General features: G+C 41.3%; 1 protein-coding gene across 1 annotated transcript in view; it reads left to right on the top strand.

Annotated features, from left to right (window-relative positions):
- The first annotated feature begins 8716 nt into the window (after window positions 1-8716).
- Window positions 8717-26966, top strand: part of DPP10 (dipeptidyl peptidase like 10) — a 434833-nt gene continuing 416583 nt past the window's right edge. Inside the window, exon 1 of the mRNA XM_039700409.1 lies at window positions 8717-8833. Coding sequence (XP_039556343.1) covers window positions 8774-8833 — 60 coding nt within the window. The 5' untranslated portion in view covers window positions 8717-8773. The remainder of the gene's footprint in view (window positions 8834-26966) is intronic.

Raw genomic sequence — 26966 nt, 5'->3', positions numbered from 1 at the left:
AGTGTAATTCATCTTTGAGGCTGGAACAGCAGGTTTATAAACTTGGTTAAGCAAGCTCCAATCTCTTTGCTGTTTTTCTTACACCTCCTGCAAGTGCTTTTGACAAATCATGCACTTTAATAAAAACATATTTTCGAATCAATTTGGAAAACACACTGCAATCAAAATAATGGCTGGATTATGTGTTTGGAGCCCATGTCCTTTTATTGTGTGTGCTGGATGGCTGTGTTACATTTGCCTCAGAGGTTGTGAGTAAATGCAATGAACAGTGGTTTCCTACAGGTACTGTAGCTGTCAGCCTGCATTTGAGGCCTTCAGCATCCCAGTAAGCATAAATTGTGGTATTTTACTGAGAGAAGGATAATATAATTTCTGGATTTACTTGTTAGAAATTGCACGAGTGCTAGAGAATATGTAGCTGCATATGAGATTTGGTCATTCCCGACAAATTGTTCTCAACTTTGTGAGTCCCACAAGTCTTCAACAGCTCTTGGGGACTTACCAAAAAGCTTGCAGCCCAAAAGAAAGAAGAAAGCCTTCTGCTCTCACATCTTCCTTGGTTAGTTTAAGCCTTGTGATACTGACTAGAATTTATGCTGAAACAGTTCTTGGTTTGTTGCAAAGTACAGAAGTGGGATCCACACTGTTTTTCCCCACATAATGTTCTACTTTTTTTTATAAGCAGAATATAAAAAGATGTTAAGGCAGAAGGAAATTATTTCTATGCATGTTTACAGGATATTGGAATGAGCAGCTGGCAGTAATATTGTGTCTCATAAACAAGGTAGTATTTTCTAACTGGTTGGATGTGATCCTTGATGTCACTAAAAATCCCTGATGTATGTGTGCAAAGGAACATTGGTGTATGCCAGTAGGAGGCAAACATCATTCTAACAAAGGAAGTAAATATGTTCCCAATGATTTTTGGGCAGCCAAAACTTTCACAGCTTGTCAGCTGAAGTGCAGCAGCAATCATGGTGGCTGAGCAGCGTGGGCTTGTGACTGACACTCTTCTGACTGAAGAGAAAAACAGAGATAAGGGGAATTTCAGACGCTTTCTTATTGAAAAAGCATCACAAATCTGAAGAGATTGGGACATTTTACACATGGAGGAAGAGAATTGCGTTCCAGGAACATGTTAACAGCAGCACTTACAGATGTGAGCAATAGCAGTCAAGGGCACAGTCAAGTCTAGTCCTAGACTGCAACCCCTGTTGTCTCCATAGCCTTTTTGTATGGATTATACCTAAAATGTGAGGTTTTCTCATTTGTTACTGGGTGAGCAATAGCAGTCAAGGGCACAGTCAAGTCTAGTCCTGGACTGCAACGCCACCGCTGTCTCCATAGCCTTTTTGTAGGGATTACACCTAAAATGTGAGGTTTTCTCATTTGTTACTGGTGCTGTTGACAAGTTCTCTTTTCAAATTCCTGTGGTTTGTCTTTTCCTGTTTTAATTTATGTTGTTGAAGTTCTTTAAGTTTTCTTCCTTACCAGCATTTTCCTTGTACCATTTTGTATTTTAATTTCCTGGACGCACAATTTGAGGCAGCACCCTTATTTCATGAGGTGGGTTCATTCTCAGCAATCAGCACTGCTAGAACAGCCCTGGCAACTTGCCTGAGCCTCTGCTGTTCTCAGGATGCTCCTTGCTGCCCCAGAGGTGGGGAAACAAAGCAGTGACCTCCTAACAGCCACCTTGGAAATCTGAGCTGCAGTCCTTCTGACATGGTTGTTGGCTATCCCATCTTCCACCCTGATTGATTAAAATGATGGGTTTTGCCTCAACAAAGGAACATGTTACCATGGACCTTTGTCTGCACCTGCTATTGCTTCCCTGATGGCCCAGGCCTGATGCCTTAAAGTGTTTTCAGATAAGGGAAAAGGCAGATCTGTTATCCTGCCTCAGAAGTGGCCATAACACATGGGCACAGACTAAACCAAACTGATAAGTTCTGTGAGAAAAGAAAACATCAGAATATTAATCACTCATCTGTGTTTTTTTACATGTGGCAATGAGTTAGGGCCTTCCTCAGTGCCCCGAGAGTGTTGTAAAAATATTTTTAAGTGGGGAGACAGGAATACATGTTTTGTAGGGAAAAGAGACTGAGGGTTGTCTTCAGAGGTTGAGAAATCATCTTTTCATTTTGAATAGCAATTGCTCCTTGTTGTTCTTTGAGCAAACTGCTCTGCAGTGTTCCAGGGAAAGTTCTCATATGATGGTAAATTATCTTTCATTTGTGAAAAAAATAATCATGTTATGTGCTATGAGATTTACACAGAGTGAAGGAAGGGAGAGGTTTTGTCTGTTATTCAATGCTGTTGAAGCATTATGGAAATAATTATGGTTTAAGTTTTATTCTTCTCTCTTTTTTTTTTCCTTTTAGCGATAGTATGCCTGTGAAATTTTGCTTAGGCTTGTATTAACCCAGATGGATGAAGGAAAATTATCTATGTAGCCAATATTTTTTTTTTCTGTTGCCATTGAATTTTTGTGAGTTGTTTAATCTGGAAAGTATCTTTCCTGCAGCCTATGAGACTTAACATAAAATCTTCTACTTCACCACTCCATAGCTACAAACTATTAATTTAAACTTCAAACCCTCTAAATAATGGAAAATTTCCTTCTTTTTATATTTCATTCTGGCTTTACTGGGAGCTGATTTCAGGATGATACCTCTACATACACACAGTTCAGGGCAAAATTTCTTATCCCAAAACAATGGCTCACCATTAAATTTGCTTTCATGGGATACATACATAGTGCAGATGTCCCAGAAGCAGAAGGAGCCATGTGGTAACCTCTTAATGTTGAGAGGACAAAGAATTTGATCACATAACATTCTGCCATAGTAAATTTGGCAAAGCCTTGACAAGTTTTTGGCGACCTATTAGATACATAAATACCTGGAATGCTGGGCTGGCTATCGGTGTAGGAATTCTTGTACTGTTTCAGAAGTTTAATTACCTGCTGTCTAATCTTTAAAAAGGGGGCTTGCCTCTGGATGATGTATTATATATATACTGAAAATAAGGGAAATGATCCTGCTTAAACAAAATACTCTCTTGCTTGACATTTCATTCAAGCTTGTGTGCTAATCTTGAACCTTCTGTAACTCCCCTCTGGACTGGCTTTTGGCTGTCGTGTCAACCCAGAAATCCACTGCTCAGGCCTGTCTTCAGTGAGCAAGAGCATCCCTGGAGAGCCAGCACTGGACAGGGCCATGATGTTCTTGCAGAGCAAGTGCTCTGCATGGTGTTCAGTGTTTCCCATGGCAAACAAGATTTTAAGGTGTAAAGAAGAACAAACCGGTACAGAAATTTGACATTACTTTTGGCATGTCTCCACCAGTACTCCATGGCAGTTCCTGAGTGTGGTGCAATGCCCATGGGCAGGGAGATGGGTGGCTGTGCTCCTCTAAATCCTCACACGTGCTAAAGCATTACTCATCCTGTAGCTCTTGCATGGTAGAAATATTGAATCCTGTTAGCAGTGTGAGTAATAGTTATGCATGAAATTAAATCTACTTCTCAGATAGGTCAGGTTCACCTTCTTCTTTTTATACTGCAATAGCTTGTGCAAATAGAAAACTAAATGAATGCAGTGAGATGGAGCAGAGTGCTCCAGGGGTCTACTATGGAATTCATGTGAGACCAAAGAAAAAGGATTTTTTCTTTTTTCCTGAAGTTCCTCAGTCCCTCACCTGTGAAGTATGTCTATCTCTCAATATACAGTGTGATAAAGGAAATGAATATAGCTTGGTGGCAATGTATGTTGGTTTTTTTGCTTAATTTTGTTTTCTTAAATAGTGTTGCCTATTCCTCTGAAGCCCCACTTGAAAATGAAAAAGACTTAAGGTTGCTCTTTTCTTCTTCTCTGTTTGAGTCTGGTAACAGGCACACACAGGACAGACTGGAGGGATCCTGAAGAAGATACTCTTAGGTTGTGGCACTGCCTGTGGTTCATCAGAATTAATTCTGCAGCCCACAGGGATCTGCTAAGAGATGCTCTGAGAAGTGCTGCTCATAAAACCATCTCCTGTCTGTGCAGGTTTTGTGGGTGACACATTCTGTTCGTTCAGGCAAAGACCATTTTCTCTTGCCTCTGCTTGCAGTTTTCGATCTCGAAAACTACTTGCTTCTCTTCCCTGGTAACAAGGCAGTTGTGTGCAGGCTGTTTTTTCCTGTTTTTTCCATCTCTTCTCACAACATACTCCCTGCACTGAATCAATGATATGTAGATATTACTGGATCTATTTTCATGATATCTCCCATTTGCAGGCAAAATCGAGTAGAAATAATTAATTATTATTGTAACAGGAAAGATTTTTTTTTTCATCTTCCAACTATAATTCAATACCATTCACCCTTACAGAAAATTAAGTGAAGGAATCATTGTGCACCAATGGTTCCTTTGTGCACCAGAGATTTTTAGTACACCTTTTGTTTCTAAAAAGAGTTGCAAATACTTAATCTAAATATTTTCTATTGAAATAAATGTAGTGAATAAGAACAGAAAGTAATCATAACTAATGTACCTTTATACTTCAGTGAATAATAGCTAGCATAAATGAGGAACATCTATATTTGCTTCTTGATCAATTCCATATATTGGACTGGACTATAAGCATGTCTTTCAGCAATGGAGTGGATTCTCCTATTGTCCAAAATTTCAATTACTGAACCACATTGAGCTGGTTAGAAATCATCCTGCAAAACCTCAAGACAGTAAGCTGTGAGGGAACTCTGGAGTGCTGAAAGGAGTGGGCATACATACAGTTAAAATAACACCTGCCAGGGATAACACGAGGCTTTCCCAGTGGGAGAGGTGTCCCTTCCCTGCAGCAGCCAAACATTGTGGGTTAACACAGCAGCAACAGCTCCTGGCACTGCAGCCAGGCTCAAACCTGGCATCCCACTGATTTATTGAGTCTGCCTGAAGTTGTGCTTTACTTGAGGGAATTTTCCTTCACATTGCCTCCAACAGCTGCAGCCAGACTGAAGGCTGCAGGGCACGAGGGATTGTGCACAAGTGAACACGTGTGTGTATGTGCATGGCCACAGGGCCATCCTCCTGGGCCAGCTTTTCCTGGGATACCTTGAGCCATGTGTGAGCTTGCTGGCCATGAGCAGCAGTGCATGATAGCTGCTGGCCTTCGCCTTGAGAGCTGCTTGGGGTAGAGGATTTTTGGGCAGCTGAGTGGAGGCAGGCTCTGCCCTGTTCTGTTTCACACAAGGCCGGCACTGGCACACAGCATGGCTCCTGGTGGGTAATTATTCTGAGGGAGCTGGCAGCCTCACAGCGATCCCAAGTCAGCCTCCCTTGTGGTATTAAAACTTCTTCATCCATAAACAGGGAAGTCTGTAATCTGATTATGAACTGGTGTGAATTAGAAATTGAGTTCACTTGTGTCAATAGCTGCCAACATGTGCGGGTAGAGAATTAGGCCCTTGGTATGTGGAGCAGCAGTAAGACTAAATTTTATGTACTTGTCTAAAAAAGAAAAGAGCAAATATTTTTCTGCAGCTATAGAAAAACATGTTGCCATGACGTATCTATAATTACCAATATACACTTTAATTTTTTATTTCTCAGGATGGTGATTATACAATTCATATAATGTGACAAAAAAAATGGAGAAAGGGTGGTGGGGATTTTTTTAGAACATAAGGCACAGAAAATAGGAGGCAGGAAAATGTGTGGCTGGGGAACTGTATTGGGAGTGTTTCTAAGAGCAGGTTACTGCAGGACTTGAATAGTGATCAGGAGCCTCTGGGAAATGCTGCCTCCAGCAGCAGTTCTGCTGCCCACAGCCACTTGCTGCACTTGGACAGTGGGATAGGCAGGCTCTTCTGTCATAAACAGGGATTTTCTTTTCTCTCAGACTTTCTGGATAGCTTAATCAATTTTCATGACTGATCATGTTGATTTCTTACTCATTTTAGATACTTCAGGAGGGAGGTTGTTCAGTGCACTGAGGGGCTGCTCCAGCATGGGTAAGTGCCACCTGCTCTATTGCATCTGCTCCCTATTCTCCAGCGTATTTTGGTAAGTGCTCAGTTTTTAATTGCACCCTAAAGACACAAAAACATTGGAGAACCTCCTTGCAGGGGTAACATGGATGCCTGCATTAGCAGTCAGCACCCAGAGTGAACTGTATTTTGCTAAGCAGCCAGTTCTCAAAGAAGATTACACCTATGGAGGATTAACAGCCACATCAGGAACAGGAGGGATGGCAGGGAATGACTGGAAAAGCAAGTAGCAGAGTGGTGCTTGGGAGGATTTCAGCAGGCATTTTGTGGAATCCCCCTCTATTGATCTGCCTTGTTTCTGGGATATTTTATAATGACAAACCACACACTTACAGAGATTTTACAGCTCCAGTCCTTGTTAGGTTCATCCTCTAATTAGGTCCCACCTTGTGAGAGCAGGAGGTTAATCAGCAAACTGTACTGTCTAGGAATAGATATCTCAAAATTTGTAGAAGTTCATTTAAAACAATGCCAGCAAATTATTGATCTTATCTCTGTCCTTGGCAACTTTTTAACCCAAGTTGCCTTTCCTTTGTTATTATAAGGAAGAGATTTTTCTGTTAGCTTAAAGCTGGGTTTGGGGCTTGCATGGAAGGTCAGCCACTGTGAAGCATAAAATCAAGCATGAAAACTTTACACAAAGTTTTCATAGGAGCTTAAAAAAACCCACAGATATTTAGTCCAACTAAAATTGTCATGAGTTCATTTTTTTTTTGTCTTAAAGTAGTTCCCAATGTGAGATTTGTTAAACACGAGTATATTTCAAGATGAAGAAGAATGTATTTGAATCTTCCAGGCTACTTCTGCTTGTTTGAGCTCCTGGTGTCAATAACTTGAAGTCATCATTTTCTTTTCAGGACAAATGTTTGGACAGAGTATGGTGAAAGTTAGCCTGTTAGCCCATTACCCAAACCATTTACTTGTTCCTTCCTCCTCAACACTCACCTTTGAGTTGAATCATGTCTCATTTTTATGTGAGGGTGGTTTTTTCCCCATCTATATCCATTAAGTTTCATTCCTGTCTGCATATGATAGAGAGAGGTGAAAGAGCACTGCTGAGCCCCTGATATGCTTTCTAAATGTGGTTTTTATTGCTCAAAATCCAATAAATCTGCTAAGGTGAAGGAGGCTAATGTGAGCAGTCCTGCAGGCTAGAGGCCAGCCTGGATGCCTCACTTGTGGTGCCTGGAGAGCATCAAGTCTGGGCCAGGAGGGACCCTCTTACTGTGCCTTTGCTTTGCATTTGGCTTCCTTTGGCAATGACATTTTTCTCAGTATTGCTGGAAGAAACACTATTGCTCTCCCTTCTCTGGAGGGGTTGTTTGTACCCAGAGCTGCCTCAGCAGATTCTGCAGACTGAGCTGATCAGTCTTTTCCTCACCAGCTCCATCTCCAGCAGCACCTGCCTTTGTGTCCGAGTTAAGGTGTGCAAAATGAAATTTGACTTTGGAATACTGTGTGAAAGATGATTTAAAACAGCTTTGCTTTCAGGAAATTAAAATCTTCTGAGAATGAGCCCCATTTAAAAGAGCTCTGGCAGATGTCTGAAGTCATGATGAGATTTACAAGCATGGATGAGGGTCCCCTTAGGCCTCTGTGAGGATGTGTTGGGCTGTGACCACAGCAAGCTCTCAGACTTCTTTGCAGAGTGGGATGGACCTTAAAGTAGAAAAGCACAGGAGCATAACTTTTGATACGGTAGCAAATACTGCTCAACAGCCTCCCTCTTGAAAGAACAGATGCTTCAGAGATGCCTGAAGCTGGAGTCTCATGCAGTGAGAGGTTCCAAATCAGCAGTTTCTTTAGGAGACTTGTGCCATGGCTTCTGGCTGTAGTCTGTCCTTGTTCTTTGTTTCCTCTTGAACCAACTCTACCTGCCCTGGCTGCAGTTTTGTGCACCCCTCAGAGACACCCCAGGAATGCCTTGGTGTGTGGCACACTGTGTCTTGTTTTACTGGGAGGTTTCTCTAAAGTAAGAGTTGTTAAAGGATGTTATGCATACACAAAATATTGCTTGTTCACTATCAGCCTGCGGTGTCACAATCTGCTCACAGAGCTTACCAACTTCCATCCCCAAATCCTGGCTTTGGCGCCAGCTCTGGGTTGGACCCGCAGAAAGAGAATCTGTGTGTTTCTGGCAAGGTCTGCTCAGGAGTCTGGAGGGTACAGATTCTTAGCTTGTACCACAACCAAAACCCCCTGAAAGTTATTTGGGTGAAAGTCTAATTAGAGAAGCATTTCCTCTGCTCCGCGGAGAAGCGTGGAGCTGTTGCGGTACCGAGCAAAGCGCGGTGGTTTCGGGATGCCGTGCGGGGCCGGGAGGCTGGTGCCTGTCGCCCGTACCTGTGTTACATAAGCACGCCCGTACCCCCGTACCGCAGTGGGCTGGAGGCGTTTGGAACCCAGGGAAGAGGCGGCAGGAGGGAACGGGGAAGGTACAAAGGAAAAAAAGAACAAAACAGCGGAACACGAAGGAAAGAGCAGCCAGCATAAACTTTCTGCTGCAGTCTCACTGGTCTCGGCTGAGAGCACTGCGGGCACGCTTTCACAGAGCGGGGCTGACCTCGCTCATCTCTCCAGCCCCGGCGGCACGGCTCGGCCGGGTCCCGGTCCGGAGCCGGTCCGGCGGGCGGGCCGGGGCGCGGAGCAGCGCAGCCGGAGCCGCAGCCGGAGTCCCCCGGCCGCTCGGAGGCGCCGGGAGGGAGCCGCGGGCGCCCCGTGCCCGCCCGGCGCCGCCGGCAACATGAACCAGACGGCCACCGTGTCCCACCACGTCCACTGCCACTCGTCCCGGGCCGTCAAGGTAGGGCGGGCGGCGGCGGGGCCGCCCCGCGTCCTCTCGCTGCGGGGAAGTTCGGCGGAGCCCGGGGAGAGCGAGGGACGGCTCCGGCCGCGGGTCCCGCCGGGCGCGGCGCGTCCCGGGCAGCGGCACCTTCCGAGCCAGCCCTGCCCGAAGTTCCCCCGAGCAGGCGGAGCTCGACACGGAGCTGCCGGTGCCTCCCCGAGCGCTGCTCCGCAGTGCCCGCACGGCAAAGGCTCTGCTCCGGGCGGGCGGTGTGAAATTGACCTGCGAGACGGGGTTCTGGTGGTGTGTGCTCGGAACGGGACGGTGTGCTTGCTGCTGGTGGCGGTGTCCTGGCGTGCGGGAGAGTTGGGTGGGGGCTTTGGCCGGGCAGTGGGGGTGATGCTGCTGGGGAAAGAGCCGAGGGAATAGCGGGCTCTGTCCTCGACTGCCTTCTTGCCCAACCTCTGACACCATCCCGCCTTTGCATTGATTGAAAACTACTTTCTAGCCGAGTTGCTGCACTCTGGAGTGATAGAATGAAATCCCTAACCAGATTGGTATTCAGTAGGAAGTACCTCTGCAGAAATAAGTGGGGTTTTTTCCCTGAAATAAAATAAAAACGCAGTGACAATATTTGATTAGTGACTCTTAGTCCTGAAAAAACAACATCTAGAAATTTTACACCAGCTATTTTGTTTCAGAAAATGATGTGAAAGCCAGAAGATTTCACTTCAGTGCCTTTCTGTGGGTGCCAGGCTGTGCTCGGGTTTGTGTGGGGTGAGGAAACCTGCTGGGGCTTCAGTCCTTGTGCTGCGAAGTTGAGGGGTCTGGGGTTTGTTTTTCTTCTCAGAAGGAGCAGCTGAACTTCACATCATGTTAGGAAATTCTCAGTTGGGCTTTATCCCGTTAGTGCTGGGAATAAAAACCATGAGTTAGAGCTGAGGCAGGAGGGGATTAAAGGTATAAATCTTCGATTAGCACTGTCGTTTTTATATAGGCTGCATTAGGCTGTGCAGTGTACGATCAGTAATGCAGAATGTCTGCAGGCTCAGGGACGGGGAGGGGGGTTACCTGCGGCTTTAATAACCAGTTGTGTAAGGTGTAACTGTGTCCATCACACCTCAGAACAGCCCCTTAGTTTATGCCCAAATGGGCAAGGTCATGGGAAATGATGAATTACAATTTCCCTGACCTACTTCAAAGAGTCAGCAAATATAATCTTAAATTGCTTAAAACTGTTTCATCCTCTCTAGGTCTATCTCTGAAAGTACTACAGAACAGAGAGCAGTGTGGGACTTGCTCTGGAAAATATTCCCTTGTTATGTTTGGAACAGCCAATGCTAATTTTTCACTGCCAGAAACATTTATTAAATTCATTTGACTGGACTTCTAAGCCAAAACAACAGCAACCACCAATATCAATATGCCATTAAAAAAAAAAAAAAGAAAGAAAAAGAACCAGAGGAGTCAATAGTCTTCAAAAAGAGAGAACATGAATCAGAGCCTTCTAGACATGTGTCCATTTTACAACCAACACAGTAATACTGATGCCATTAGAAAACTGTCTCATTTTTCTGCTCTTAATTCTATGTGTCAGGTGTGAAATGTGCTCTATAAGTAGTTCTAAGTGCTTCAATGCTGAGCCAATGGATACTCCATGAGAAAGTATTTACGACTATAGAGGAGCAGTAACTTCCCTATGGTAATGAGGACCTTGTATTGGAAATTACTTGAAAAACACTTCATTAGTGACCAGACAAATATAAATTGCATTTTAAGTATGACTTCCCAAGAAACTGTTAGTTCCAGCAGTTATGAAGATTCAAGAAGAAAGGTTACAGGAAAACTTCACACTTATTGGAATGAGTTCCCTAAAAGCCCTTATTTTATTCCTCTTATGCTTCTCCCCAGCACACAAAGCTCTGGTATCTCAGCTCCTGTGTGTTAATATCAATGTAATGTTACTTCTCAGTGGTTTTTGGATCAGCCACTCTCTGCTTTGTAGCATAACTTCGGGATTCACAGAACAAGAAGCAGAATCATCCACTTGTCCAAAAAATGGAATCCTGCAAACTTCATCCATGCCAGTTCCCTCTCTGAGTCACCTGGGGCTGCAGGAGGGCTGGTGCCTGCATTGAGGGACACCCCTGGCCCTTTCTCACATCCTTCTTGGTTGAGGGATGGGTACAACCTTTTGCATCCATGAACTGACTGCACTGCATCCAAAGTAAGTTTGGTGACAGAGAAACAAACTGGCAGAGGAAAATGAATACTGAGCAAGGAAAAAAGCCGAAAGATACCAAACCCCTTGGATAAAATGCCAAATCTCCTAGAAAAGCCTTTTACCTCTAAGACTTTTTATAGCTTGTTTTGAGGTGATTGCAAACCTCACCACCTTGCTGACGCTACTGTGAGCAATGATCTTTCACTCTGAGATGTGTAACAAAAACTTTTAGGGTCTCGCTGGGAATGCCAAATACCTGCCTCATTTCTGTATCATTACGTGCTTGACTCCAGGATCCCCCCCCGGCTATGAAATTAGTTTTATTCTTCACAGTTTTGGCTCATCTTGTCAACACAGCAAGCAAATTAGCTCTTCCAGGAGAATCACTGAGTTTTGTGCACTTCCATGTTGGGCTGATGGCCAAATAATTTTTCAACATTCTTTTTCCTCTGACAGAGAAAAATTCTGTTAAAACATTGTTTGCCTTGCTCAGAGAAAAGAAAGAAAAAAACCTCTACAACCTGGGAAATAGAAAATAATAGTTATCCTATTTAGGCTATCTAGGAAAACAAACCAAATATCTGTGTGAAATTTACCAGGGACTGTGGAATAGAAAAGTTTATGTCTTGCTCTTAACATAGTCGTGATTACAATTTGCTCTTATTAAAAAAGAAAAAAAAAGTGGAGCTAAGCTAATATTTCTGTGGCTTTTTACATTCTTTAATAATAAAATATTCTTTACCAGATCATGACTCTCTGCTGTCATCAACCTCATATTGATCTGACTGCGAGCTGGATCATGGAACGAGTTACTAATTGGCATTTCAGAAGCACATAATTACTGTGTAATATAATATGTATGTTATAACCTTTTACTCTTCTTTCTTTCCTGCCTTCCTTTCACTTTTATTTATTCATTAGCTCTTAGATTGTAAACTATAAAAGGAAAGTGCAGATATGTCCTTAGCAAAAATTCTGCAGCAAGTTTCATTAGTGTCCAGGGACTGTATCAGCAATTTTTACATTTCAGGTTTATTGTAGTAGTGTTGTAGCACCTGCTAATTGATGGGTAGTGGTGTACTAATAGTTTTCTTATTTACAATTAGGTTGAGGAGCAAAGACTTTAAGGGGGTTTGTAGTGTTCCCTTTGGACTTCTATGTGTTTAGAGCAACTAATTTCTTTTTGAACCAAACCTGTGCCTTAGCAGGAAAACATCTGCCCACTCCTGCAAACTGCAAATGCATCTCCTCCTACAGAAAGAGAGAGAGAGAGATTCATCTGTAGCTGTTCCTGCATCTCCTCCTACAGAAAGAGAGAGAGAGAGAGAGAGAGAGAGATTCATCTGTATCTGTTCTTGATCATAAGGGCTGCTTGGTCACACTTTTTGGGTTGAAACTTCAGGTAGTTGGATCTTTGAATGCCCACAGGATGTGCACTCACCAGGCCTTGTGCAGGTAGAAGAACCACTACAATCTACCAGCTGCTTAGGAAATAAATCCCTTAAAATAAGAGCAGCGTTTCTGAAATCCATTACATCAAAAGCAAGTCACTTAACAGATAATCTCAGTGAGTGTTCAGTTATGAACTAGCCAGGATACACAACGAAGGGCACAAGTGATACAGGGATATGTCATTGGTAGGAACAGTCTATAGCAGCATTATTAATGCAAAAAAAACAACAAAAACAAGTGGTACATTTAAATGGAATAGGTTTGCATGGTATTTTGTTTAAGGCAATGTGGAATTTGAGCAGTGATGTGCCATGTGACAACGTGTTTGTGTTGCTGTGTGAGGAGCTGCAGCTCTGGGGAAGTGCAGTGTGGTGGTGGCAGGAGGCAGCCTGGCCATGGGGACATAGCTCACTGTCACCTTCAGCATATGTCCAGCTCAAAATGCACTCTCAGAACAAAGTAAATATTTCTATTTTCCAAAGCACTGAGCAAATGTACAACACTCCTGTGTTTATTCAGTTCTTGAGGCTCTGTCTGGAGGTGTATAGTGACCTGTTACGGGACTCCAAAAATTATGGGTCATAGCACTCATCAGAGAGACTTTCTTGGAGCATGATAGAAATACCTTAAGTGTTGTGGCCTGAATGCATGTTTGTTGAGTGGAGTTGCTGGTGTGATTTATTTGTATTTTGTAGACCAAAACTAGTGCATGATACCTATGTGTGGAGACAAGCTGAAGATCTCTAGGGGGAAATTTGAAGAACAAATCACAACTTTTAAATCTTCCCATTTCCATGTATTACCTTTCTGTATTTTTTCAGTCTCCTTGCCAATCTGTATTACCAGAGAATAAATGGGACCTTTTCCTGTTAAAAGCAGTCAGTCCTTTGTCATATGAAGGGGCAGGAAAGAGGAAAAAAAAACATTTGAAATGCTTATATTTTCCCCTTCCAGTCTATGAATAAAGAATTGCTCCATGCCAAAGGTAAAATCAAGATTAGTTAGCCAGTACTAGATAAAAACTAAAGGAGAGAGAGAAAGGGAAAGGGTTGCTATCAAATGCCCAGCTGATGCCATAAGGAGCAGCACAGTGTCTCCATAGGTCTGGTGCTCAGGCCCAGTGTGTCCCAGCACTCCACAGCTAAGATGGAAGTGGTGGGGGTCTCTCCTGGCAGGGGAGCTCAGTCGCATTGCCTGCTGTGACCTTGCTGCTGGGGCACGTTTGCTGCCACTTCCTTGCCTACAAATTTCCTATATGCTTTCAAAACTTTCCACTCTTAATTCCCTGCTCTTTTCATAGGACTTCAAAGCAATGAGCAAAAAGTGCAAGCACTTTTATATGCATGAATATATACTGATTCTGTGGTATAGCTTTGAGATATATAATATATAGCCAAGCCCCCCCACCATGTGTTTTAATACAATTCATGGCTTTCAGTGTAATGCTGACCATAGGGATTTAGAAGGCAGTCACTTTAAAACTAATAAACACAAAGATACATGAACATGGTGGTAAATTATAATGAATAATTGCTTAGTAGTTTCCTGGATTGTAATAATATAAAATTTTTCCTACTGCCCATCATTACTTTAAGGAATATGGCATTAAGTTTGGTTCTCTTTGAAGCCACTTAAGTTATGGGTCTGTGAGTGTTACATAACACTTTTCTTAACAGATGCCGCATCATGAAGAATTTAATCTTTCTCATTCTTTAATCCAAAACTGTTTTACTAACCATGTGTTAAGAAAATTTTGTGCTTATTTGGTTCAGTATTTAATTCTTAAACTTAGCCTGGTAAGATGGGCATGCAGTCTAAGACCTGAGCATTTTGAATTTGCTTAGGACCTTTTCTGTTTAAAGATTTTTATCTAAGGTCCTCAAATTGAATTATAAATGTTAAGTTATGCAGCATCCAGGTTTGTGACTGTGCTGTGTTAATCATTTGACAGGTTTTTGGATCAGTGACTTTGACTTCTCACGTGCTGACAACACCCAGTGTTACTGGCAGCATGTGCCAGAAGCAAAGCAAAATCAGCTTCTCTGACTCTTAAAAATGAGGCACCTGATGTGGCAGAATGCATTGGGGGCTTTTTGTTTCAAAGGGAGAGAATGAGACAGGCAGGTTCTTTACAGTGTGAATGGAACCAAGAGTGATTCACAGCAATATATGCCAACCCAAGGGACCTGAGGGAAGGAACACCTAGAATGAGAGTCATCAACTTAATTAAAGGCTCTCCAGTCCTGAGCTGTGAAGCTAATGCAACTGCTGCAGATGAGGGTGTGATTTATTTCATTTTGAATTTAACCGGTGAATAGTTTGAGTGAATTATGCTTTAAAATGCTAATTTCTCAGTGCTGATGGCAAAGGCAGCTCCAATGCCCAAGCTGGGTGGGTGCTGAGTGTCTGCTGTGGGTCTCATTCCCACATCAGGAGAGCCAGAGGGAGGGAGGATGCTGGGGCCTCCAGGGAAGCAGGATAATGCCCAAAGATGTTTAAAGCTTAGTGATACTGATGCTGGCCTTGAGCTGCTGACCTCATCCCTGAGGATACATCAGAAAAATAATCCAAAGTCAGAGTTTAAAAAAGGAAGCAAGTGGAACTGGAGAGAAGGACATGGCTGTTTTTTGAGCTGGTGTGTGACCTTACCAAGGGAAAAGGATGGGGAAGGCAGGCCCTGGGGAAGTTCTGCAGAAAGTTGAGAAGGAAGTAGAGATGATATCTGAAGGACACCTTGAGGCAGTGGCGGCAGCTTGGCAGGAGGAGGCAGAGACAAGGGAGTTTCAGAGAGACAGAATCTGAGTGTGACTGGCTGCTAACAGCAGCTGGAAAGTCAAGGAAGATCAGAATGGGGTGTTGTGTTCTGGCTTTAGCTAAGGAGACTGCACTTGGGATATTGGCTGTTGGGTTAGATTACGTTGCTAGATCTGACCTGTCACACAGAAGTTGTTGCAGAAAGTCAGAGCGCTAAAGAGAAACTGAGAGACAGAGATAATGCACTTTTTTTAAGAAGTGATAGAGATGAGGTTTGCAAAGTTATCTCACTGTGGAACCCCAGAAGCAAGGGAGCACAGTGTCTGCAGGCTTCAGGGGAAAAACCCCATAGATATATGTGGATATTTGGAAGAGATATATGTGCATATATTCAGAACAGTTAGGCAATAGGGGGAAAAAGAAAAATGTATGCACAGGGTTTGTTATAATTAACTCCACTGTTTTGTGTAGTAACATAGAAAAGTAACCAAAAAAAGGCCAAAACCACAAGTTTGTTGGGAAAGTTATGATAATAATTATGATAATAATTATGTAAATATTTCCCCTTTAAGAAAAGGTTTGGGGAGCAGGCAGTGATAGTGTTTTGGTAATCTTTGTCTAAATTTGGCTACCTGCATAGTAATGGTTTAGCACTGTGGGAGTCAATAACAGTACACATGTGTTAAATTATTTTTAAAAAGTTTTAAGTTGTTTTAAGCTTATTTAATAATGTTTTAATTGGTGTAGCTCATTAAAAAATGAATATTTCATTACCAATAATAAGCCTCTTGCTTCTTGTACAACCTGAGCTACTTCTGCAGATAATGCATGTCAGGTATAGTCATTCAGGGACATTTCTGCACAAGGATTTTTTAGAATTTTCACCTTAGCACAATTGTGGTGAAATCAAAATTAAAGCTATTTGTGTAAAAAGAGTGTGCAGTTGTGCAGCAAGTTGCTAAGCACAGAAAAATTGATGCTATTATGTTAAAGGGTAACACTTAGGTTTTATGTTCCTGCAGCTTGAAAAACATGCTAGTGCTTAATAGCAAACTTGCTTTTATGTTTATATCATTAAAAAGATGAACTTTGTTTGCAAAGGTGGCTGTTCTTTAAGGTGCTAATCGTGTTCCCCCCGCTGCTGGGAGAGCACCATGCCTGATCCATCCCAACTGTCCTTTTCACCAGTGGGGCTTTGCCCAGGGACATCCCTGGCTGGCAGAGGTTCCTGTGGCTGTTCCTCAGAGAGGAACCTCTGTAGGTGCAGTAGGGAGAGAGTTTCACACCCCGTGGATAGGTGAGATGCAAAAGTTTCAGTTCTGACAAAACTGTGACCTGGTGAAGGTTTTTCCTGGGGAGATGGAGGGAGAAATCTGAGGCAGATGCCTGTGCCCGATGGTCACACTTGTGGCTGTAAATGCTCTGTTTGTGCTCCTGCAGAAGGTGGAGGAGTTTCTCCAGGACAGGGGATGGTGCTGGAGCTTTTCCCCAAGCTCTGCAGCATCGTGCAAGTCAATGCACCAAAGTGCATTAGCTTAAGGGGAGCTGATTTCTTGATGCCAGTGGTGAGGCTGAGTGTCCCTCTGGGGACCCCATTTCCTCAGCCCCTGCCGCCTGGGTAAACGATCTGTCAGAGATCTGGAATGGTGTCTCTGAATTTGCTCTTCACTAAAACAGTCAAGGAATGAAAAATATTTGTTTAAATTCTTGTTTGTCAGCCTTATTTATGTTTTTAAAATTGTGGTTTCAGGAGTGTAAAGGCAAGAGTCTATCCCTTGGCTTAGTTTTTCCCTGGGTATTATAGATGAATAGCAAGCTTACATTTTGAAATAAACTTTTTTTCTTTTGTAAAATCAATTGCTTAGGCAGGAGAGTTCCTGACTTCCCAATTAAGCAATTTATCTAAAAGAAATCTTTTTTTCCCTTCCCTTCAGAGCATTAAACCCTTACTCAGCTTGAAAGCTGCATCAGTCTGCCAGTGTGGGATTAATGCCACAAACGTTGCTGCTCATATTTGCTGCAGAGATGACCTGCAGACATGACCATCATGTTAAAAAATAGCTTTTATAATTCCTTGTGCCTGATAACAGAGCCAAAAAACCTGCCTGTTTTCCTGCATTTCTTCTTACTGGTTAGATGAGGGGAGAAGGCACAAAATGTGGTGCCTGTCCCTGATGGCCCATTCATCCCTGCTGCCTCCTGGGGCTTGGGCAGTTTCTGGAATGGCTTTCTGGCTGCAGTGGCTCTGCCTTTGCCTTGTCCCTGTCCCGTGGGCACCACGGGAGCACTGGCACATGCTCCATGGGTGTCCCCATGGGCTGTGTGTGAGCACTCAGCCTGGCATCCTGAAACCTGCACTGAGCCTGGTCCCACTGCACACCAGGAAGGCTTAGGGCTTACTTTGGCTTTTTGGATAAATCTAGGGGAGGGAGAAGACTTTTTGTTTTCCTCTTAACCTGTTTGCCTGTTGTCAATATAAATAAGTTTGAACATGTTCTGAGATTATCAGCACAGCTCCTGAACACTGAAAGGAATCAACCCCTTAAAGCTTCTGAGCTTTCCCATCAGTCACATTTTACCTGTACAAGCAAATCCTGTGTGTGTGTGTGGCACTGAACAGCACAATGGTATGTATGTTTATTCACTCTCTGAACTAACTTTGCTTCTCCAAGATGCTGGAAGGAAATTGCTGTGCTTCTGCATTTTCTTGTGGGATGTATTAGTTTCTGCTGCTCATAAGAATCCTTTCCCCAACTCTCCTGCTAATCCAAACCCCCAAAAAACATTCTAGCAGTGCTGGAATGACTGACTAAAGGTATTCTTGCTGTAATTTATACATATATAATTTCTCAGTGGATTTTTTTTTTTTCATACAGGACACAACATCTTATTGCTGGCACTGAAAACTGTAAAATTGGAGTTTGGAGTAGACTATCATGAGTTCTGTTTCCTCTGGTGGTAACTGTTCATCCAGGCAGAGGTTCTGCAACTGTTTCTGGTGGCCTTTCCCAGGGAATTAAAGCTGGCTTTTAAGGTTAACAGTTTCTCTTAGGAGGTGGAAGGAAGCTTTCCATGGCTTAGCAGAGGCTGCCCCAGCTGCCCCAAAGGTCAGGGTGACCTCAGCACTGTGGTGGGCAGAGCAGGGGCCTCTCACTCACTTTTCCTTTGTGGTTTTCTGTTTTCTTCTGGGTGTGAGTCCTCCTGGGTTGTTTGCTTGCAGAATCACAAGCAAGTGAACCAGTATGGCAGAAGAAGAGACTGCCAGTCCCTGGGCAGCCTGGAGGGAGCTGGCTCTGGCTCAGTCCCTGTCTCACTCTGTTCAGCCATGCCTGGGGCAGCAGTAATTCTAGGGGGAAAGGAGGAAAAAAGAATATGGCAGAAAAAGACTGAAGGAAAAGAAGGGGGGGAAAAGTTAATCCCTCAGAGCCACTCTGGTGGCCTCAGAAGACACATCTGTTGATGGCACACCTTGCTCATGTGAGCATCTCTATGGTTTGGGATGATTTTTGCTTTCTGAGGTGATAGGACTGTGTTCGTACTAGAAACATTTTCAACTAATTTTTTTCACACCATATTACCTGGCTGCTGGGAGTCAATACAACCACGGATTTGTCTGTTTAAAGACCCAGTATATACTACCCATGGCTCTCTTTCCTAGTGATGATTTTTGTGCTGTGAATTCCCTACATTTACCTACAGTAAAACCTCAGCTGACATCCAGAGTACATATTTTTTGTATAGATTTAGTCTGGAGTTTGAAAAATCTCAGTTTTATAATTCAACAGCTGTAATGTGTTTTCTGGGAACATTAATGTGTCTGAAACTTGATTATGCAAATATTTGCAGAGGGCAAACAAATGCTCAGCAAATAAATCCATAAAATAATTAAGCACAGGTTGGTGGTTTTCTATTTTCATAGTATTTATGCCTCTCTAAACATTTGCCGAACACTCTGGATGCCTCTTTCCCCTCAGTGATTTAGAAGTCCCTGGTGGCATCAATTACATCCCAAGAGATGTCACCTTAACTGGTGAAACCCATCAAAAAGCTGATGCATTGTGAAGAAATTTTTTGAGATATCTTTGAAGATATTTTATAGATTCAAAGAACATTTCTGACATTATCAGAATGATAATACTAAGCAGTGTTTGAATTTGAGGACTCTTAAAAGTATGAAGAAAAAGAATTTTAGATGATCATTGTCCCTGTGGTTATTGGTGGGGCAGCTGTGCTTTTCCATATCCAGTACTTAAATACCAAGTCATTGAATTGGTGGTTATACTGTGAAAGAGATTTATTTCATGAGTTACAACTAAAATTATGTTGTGTCACAATTTTGTAATTTTTAAGTTGTTTTTTGTCATATTGGCTTGAAATTCTGCAGGTTCTCTGTAGCAATCCTGATACAGGCAAGTTATATTTGGATTGAGCTCCAGACACGTGGAAGTGAGAGGCTCATTCCCTTACCAGGCTTTGTGTTCCCAGCTCAGCTCTGTCATTTTTGTACTGGATTGAGCAGCATAAAAGAAATTCATTTATAGTCCCAGGCAGTGTTCAGAATGAATGTTGTGCATAAAATTGCTTTCTGAAGTAACTTGCTTGATGCTGCAAAAGAGATGGGCCAACAGAGAATTTGGGTCACTATACCCAAGAAGATTTCTGTAATTAAACTGGTTTGCATTTTTACATGAAATAATAATAATTGAAAAAGCTTTAAAGTTTCAACCTGTATATCCCCTTTCCTCCTGAAATGTATTGTTATAGCTTCAGATCTAAACCATTTAGAACTAAATTTTGATAAAGAAAAAGAATCATCATTGCAGGATTTTGAAGAACTTATTTCTCACGTTGAGAAAGAATTATAAACATGTATTTTCTGTGTGTGTCACCCTCTGAGTACTCTAGCTTTACAAAATAAAGCTGGCATGGCATAGATGCAATGGAACTAAAAAAGACTGAGATTGAATGAAAAGGAAATAATAACTGATATTCAAGATTTTTATGTTTCATTTTTAAACTGTAATCAAAGAAATAGTGTGTACTCCTATTTGATGAATGCTGCACACACTGCAGAAAAAGTGCACTGCAAGATTTTGGAAAAATGCCCACAGCTGATACAGTGGGATTTGGGAAAAAATTATTTTTTATGGTTTGGTATTTTTTAAAGCACTAACAATTCTCAAGCTGCCTTCTTGCTTAGGTCAATTATTTTTGAGGAGGGAGGCAATGTGCTCATTACTTTCCAGTATTTCTTCTGTGTTGTTACTGCAGAGAAAGCAGACAGTAAAGTATCTGAAAGCCCAAAGATCAGTCTTTAATGATTTCTGCATTTAGAGCGTAGGAATGAAACTACTAACATTACACTTTAACACAAATTTTTGTTTCTATTTAACAACTGCTTTGAATGATGATTTGTGTGGTTGATCATGTACACTTACACAATCAACAATTATAGTTTAAATTCTTAAATTAAAATGTGGAATATCAACAGATATAGGTTATACAGAGTAGTATGTGATAATGTAAGAGTTCTCCAGATAGTACTATGTTTGACAGTCTCATAATGTCAAAGTTTAAATTATTGAATAGCTACAATTCTGCTGTAGAAAGTGCTATGTAGATCATGAGACATAAAAGGAAGCATGTTCCAGATGAAGTAGCTGAGTAAATATATCATGTAAGTGGTTGATAAAGTAGCTAAATTACTGTAAACAAACAATAAAACATCTTAAAAGAAATATCTCAGAGAATTTGCTTATTGAAAGCTTAAAAAGATAAATGCAAATTGTAAATATGTAAAGTCTGGAGGGCAGTTTTTTGATATAAGCTGTAGGTTCTCTTGGCTGTCTGTCTAATACAGATGATATCCTTGAACAGTAGTGACTATTCCCTTTGACACAGAATAAAGCTTAGCAGATGAGAGTTGATATAAGATGGACCAAATCTATTTCTGCCATTAAATACTTATAGAAATATTTCTGGGCATTGTAATATGAAAATGTTCAGTGAAAGGAAAATGTTGAGACTGTATACATCATTAATCAATTATAAGCTGTCTTAATGGATAAGAAATTACTCCCAAGATATTTGCTTTATTAGTGAACTCAGTTCTGCAGAGCATCCACTCACTGCATACCACACAAACAGCTTTTTTTTTTTTTTTTCCTTCTCATTATCTTTGATAATTTTAGTTTCCAAGAAAATATCCATGGAATTGATCCTTCTCTACCCCTAAGGCTGAAGATGCCAAATATATGGTTTTATGCCAAAAGTATTTGTGGAAGCATCAAAGTTCCTGTCTGCCAGGCAGTGGCAAGATGCCATCAGCAGCAGAGGCAGCTGGGAGTTTTCAAGCTGGAGCCAAGGTGTTGTAAAAGTGTCCAAGGACCCTTAGAGCAGCCTTGCAACACTTAAAGGACAACTCTTTCTCATCTTAGGAGAAAGAGGGGATCAGACTTTTTAGCTGGGCCTGTTGGGGTAAGGAAAGGGGTAATTAAAATTTAAAGAGGGTAGATTTAAACTAGATGTAAGGATGTGTTTTACAATGACAGTGGTGAGGCACTGGGCCAGGTTGTTCCAAGTGGTGGTAGAAGATCCATTCCTGGAAACATTGGATGTCAGATTGGATAGGGCCCTGAACAGCCTGGTCTGGTTGAAGATGTCCCTGCTCACTGCAGGGTGGTTGGAGTAGATAAACTTTAAAGGTCCCTAACAACTTAAATTATTCCATGATTCTGTAAAAAAAAAGAGAAACTTAAAAGTGGTATGAAGCACAATAGATAAACTTTAAAGGTCCCTAACAACTTAAATTATTCCATGATTCTATAAAAAAAGGAGAAACTTAAAAGTGGTATGAAGCACAGCAGAGTTGTCAATAATATCCCCTCCCATCTAACAGGAGGCAGCCTGGAAGAGCTGGAAGAAATTGTGTTTTGTGCATACATTGCTCTGTGATAATGTTTTCTCTTTATATTGTTTTTTTTTTCATCCTACTGCCTCTGGACAACTCTCATGTAGATGAAAAGGTAGGGGTAATGAGTTGAGCTGATGAATCTTCCAGAAGAAAAGGGGAAAAAAAGTGATAAAATAACTGTTTTTTTGTAAAGGGGCTTACTTGAAAATACTTAATATCTGATTCTTAGTGTTTTCTCAAAATGACACAGAAAAAGATGATAAAAAGTTTCTAAGATAATGAAGATAGTGAGAGGTAATACTAAAATGACACTGATAACCCTTCTGCATTCAGTATTATTTTATGTGACTACTTTATTCATTATGATTTATGGAGAGTACCCCTGGCTACAAAAGCTAGATAATAGATGGGTTTTATCTTTTTAATAACAGATTTAATCCCACAGTCATTATTTAATCAAAATTTCTTCTTTTCAGACATTTTCTCGCATGTGTTTTTCTCAGTCAGGTCTGTGATACTTAGGTGACAATTGAGGTGACAATTTACATTTTCAAAAAACACATCAAAAAATGGTCATGTTCTTACCTCATGCCAACATGATGAACAATTAAGCACTATTAATTCCCTTCTATGATGGACACCGAGACAAAGAAAACTTAAATATCATGCACACAGCTGCTGACGGCTTGGTGTTAGAAGTGCTGAGACCTTGAGGGTTCCCATCTCTTTTCAATACCCAGCTGAAATACAATATTCAAGAGGAAAAGTACCAGTCTTGTTCCTTTTTAAGACAAAGTGTCAGAAGTTCTGTTGATTTTTAAGAGGACAGAGTTATGGGGTAGGTGACTCTTGATTTCTCCATAGGTCATCTGCAGGCTGTTGGACAAGGTGCAGAATAAAGGTGCTGTTGTATTTAGGTTTTTTTTATTGGTTTTTTTTTTTCAGCCTGGAGGTATTTGTATTCACCTTTCCTAAAGAAATAGAAGGATCTAAAATATAGAGGAAGCATATGCCATAAATAGAGAATATTACTATAAAGAATATTTCATTACCTTTGCATTGTCAAAGTAATGAACTGATGTAATTGTGATCTTCATTGCTGTGTGAAGAACAGAGTAGGGACACAAAAAAGCTAATGAAGATCTTCCCTGTCCAGCCACATCTGATTGATTTTCTTGTCGTTTAGTGAGAAATGCCAGAGAGCTGGGAAATCTGCCTGGCTCTGCTGAAGGAGTTTGACTTATGTTTCTTAATAATGTAGCTTTATATTTAGTGGTGAGTTACAAAGATTTTTGCCCTTCTCTCCTGAAGGCAAGATATGATCCAAGTTGGCTGATGAGATGAAAGCTGGTGGTGCTGAGTGTCATCAACATGCATCAAATGATCATATGAGGAAACTTGATTGCACAACTTTTTTGAGGCAGACTCCAGGGCTTCTTGGATCCATCATTCCTACGTAGAGCACTGAACGTGCTGGAGGAATACACAGCATGTATAATGCATGCAGTAGCAGCGTGCTGAGGAAATGTGGATGGAATCAAAGAGTAAAACCAGAGTAATTGCTGAAATCTGCTGCAGATCTGGAGTGTAATTGATAAATAACTACCAATAACCAGAGCAATAATAGTTTTGCTATGCACATGTTCAGAAGCAGTTTGTGCTTTCAATGGAAGTTAAAGCATGGCCAGGTTTTTCTCAGGTTTCAGTAGCAGGGCTGCAGTGCAGATGCTCTTTTCATACAGCAGCCTCACAGGGCCATGCTGGGAATGGGAACACTCTGCACAGAGACATCTTTGTACCCTGGTGGACTCAGTTAATCAGATCTGAGTGGGAATGTACAGAGAGTTCCACTCTCCCACCTGACGACTCTCTCAGCTGCTGGTATGGGATCACACCTGACCATGGGCTTGTACCCTCTGTTATTTGATTTCAAAACTGTTTTGAAATCATATGATTGTGCTGGTAGTGACTAAAAGGAGAGCAAGCTTAGATGGCCTCACTGACATGGCTGGAAGATGCTTTGAATGTTCAAGCACATTAAATACTCACAAAGTACCAGCTCACTTTGTGATTTAGTGATGATAGGAACTCCAACTGATCTTCTTCTCCTTAATCTCATTTCAGTAGGTGGCTCTTGGACAGGTAAGATTAGTAGTCTGTCAATAATTATGTGAATTTAATGCCAGCTTCTAAATTTTATTTAATTGCTGTGAGATTCTCTTTAGGTTTCTGGTCCAATAACATTTTAGTAATTAGTGACCTAACAGACATGCAATACTGCAACAGTCATTTGGATTAAAGTTTTGTTGGTTCAAAGAAGATCAGGCACTCTTTCTGTAATTGAGTGTGGCTGTGAAAATGGAGGACCAGCACAAGGCAGCAGAGGCAAGGGAAGAGAGAATATTTTGGTTCTGGAGATGCTGGTGGGGCAGTGAGGTCTGTCAGTCGCAGGGACAGGCTGGTGTCTGAGGAGAAGGGGTAATTACCTTGAGCCATCAGGACCTCCAGCCCCTTAAAGGGCAGCTGATGAGTTTACCTGCCCTCTGGCTGAGGTCTGCCTGGGAGATCTAGGGTGGAAGGGACCTGAGACAGGTCTTTTGAGAGCACTGCAGGGGTCACTTATCACTTGCACCTGCAGCTGAAACGATAGAAGCAGTGTTTGTGCGAGCACGGAGTGACAGAGCTGGGTCCTTCCATGCACTCCTGCCTTCTGAGGACAGTTCTCACACAGCTGGAAAAGGACACCTTGAAGTCTGGCACAGCCATGAGGCAGAGCTGAAGGTTAGCCCCAAGCTCTGGGTAGGACTGGACACCCTTGAGCAAGCTGGTGTCTCTGACCATTGCAGGGGACTTGGAGTGAAATGTCCATAGGGGACCTTCCAACCTGAACCACTCTGGGATGCCATGACTCAGATGTCATGTTATGTTGCTAAACTGGAAATTTGTAGAAGCTTTTTTAAAACAAATGCTTATATTAAATCTCCCCATATCTGTGAGAATTAGAAGTTGCTAGTTTCAATAAGCTGTTTTGTTTCAAATAAATTCCTTAGGGAATAGAATGAAGATTTTCTCATTTTTGTATCAATGCTTCAGTTAAATATTTATGAATAGAAGCTTCTCTGTTTACTTTGAAGCCAGCCTCTTTCTCAGATATGTATTAGTATCCAAATCCATCACTATAACATCCTGGATCCTTTAATTAGGTTTGCCAGTTCATGAGTAAACTAAAGTTGCTTCATCAGATGTTTCTTTGAGACAGAAAAGATGTTTCCTTGAGGTTTTGAGTTATTTGCATTTTCTGCAATGCAAATTCTAGGCATAGCTTTTCAGAAGGCTAAATGATCTTGAAAAATAGAGGTCATATCAAAGTGATGTAGAGCTGTCTTGCTTCTGTTGGCTTTATGTTGTTTCTAAGTAAAAAATATTCAGAAATGAAAACTCTTCCTTTGGCTCAAGTGTTCATATGGTAGCAATTGCTATGAGACTTCCCTCCTATGTGGCAACAGATCCTCCCTCCCTCCTCTTTCTTTCTCCTTCTTTTCAACATTTTTTACCCAGATATTACAAGATAAGATTCCCAATATAAAATACAATATAAAAATACTTAATTGATATGCCTCTCTACATTTTCTAGCAGGAGCTGTAACATTTTATGGCAAGACCATCTTCTCTGTGGATGGAAAGCTTTTCAGAAGCAGGGTTGTTGCCTGTGGTATGAAACAGCATAGCTAATGCTTGAGCCAGCCAGAGAGTCAGCGTGTGGTCTGGCTGCCTGCTCCTGACAGGGTATGTGCCAAAAAAACATAAAAAATTAAAACAAGTATGCAGGTTTTTACACCTTATGTGAGTAAGTACTGTTCCTCTGGGTTCTACCATATCTGTTGTTCCAAGGAATATTTGAATGAAAAAAAATGCTGTTTGGGCTCATCTGAAGGCCCTGAAGGTCCAAAAAATAAGTAGCATTTCTCAACTTGTCTAGATTAAAAGATATTTAAATGGAATATGTAAAAGTTTTACATAGACTTCAATGAAAATTATTTTTAGAGCACTTGTATATTTTGCACTTTACTTTTAGAAGTGGAAGTTTAATTTTTTTTTTCCCTAAATTAGAAATGGAACTTTGAGTAGAAGAACTCATGCTTTGCACAACCATATCCTTCTGCAAGCTTTTAGAGTTGAACTGAGGTCAAATTTTCCATGCTAATAATGAGATAAATATTCAGATTGTGGAGTAAAGTTGATGATCAGTAATGGCTGATTGTGGTAACCAAGTGAAGACTTTAAAAATCGTACTATTTTGGAACAGTTCCAGGACACATTTAAGAATTATTTAAGCAATTCTTGGTAAAAAACTTCAACTAACAAATGTAGAATATTTTGGCAAAGAATATACAGCCTTGTAAATGGAAATTAAATGCAACAGAATTTGACTTGAATCTAAAAGACTTTATATGATTCAGCTGAAAGGTTTGATACTGTCTTCTAGCCTGTAAGAAGATACAAGCTCAGGATAGACTGACAATCATTTAATCAGTGATCCCATGTGTGCTTTTCACTGCTAAATTGCAAAAATATAAAGTTTACAGACCACTCATACCTTAAATTCTTATTAGAATAGATTAGAATCTATGCTCAAAAGAAACCGTTCTTTCTCATGTGGTTTTCTCTTCATACTTATGTTTACATTATATTTTATCCTTTTTCCAGGTCAACAGATAAGCAAAATTTTTTGGGGTCACATTATTCAGCATTTTATTTTGTAAAAATTAAGCTTATTGTTCTAAAAAAATATCAAAGCTGGTTCTGTA

The sequence above is a fragment of the Passer montanus genome, unplaced genomic scaffold (genome assembly GCF_014805655.1).
Source record: "Passer montanus isolate IOZ18808 unplaced genomic scaffold, ASM1480565v1 scaffold1, whole genome shotgun sequence".
In the NCBI taxonomy this organism is placed as follows: Eukaryota; Metazoa; Chordata; class Aves; order Passeriformes; family Passeridae; genus Passer; species Passer montanus.
Note: the sequence above shows the minus strand (reverse complement) of the source record. Positions and strands in the feature narration are given on the sequence as shown.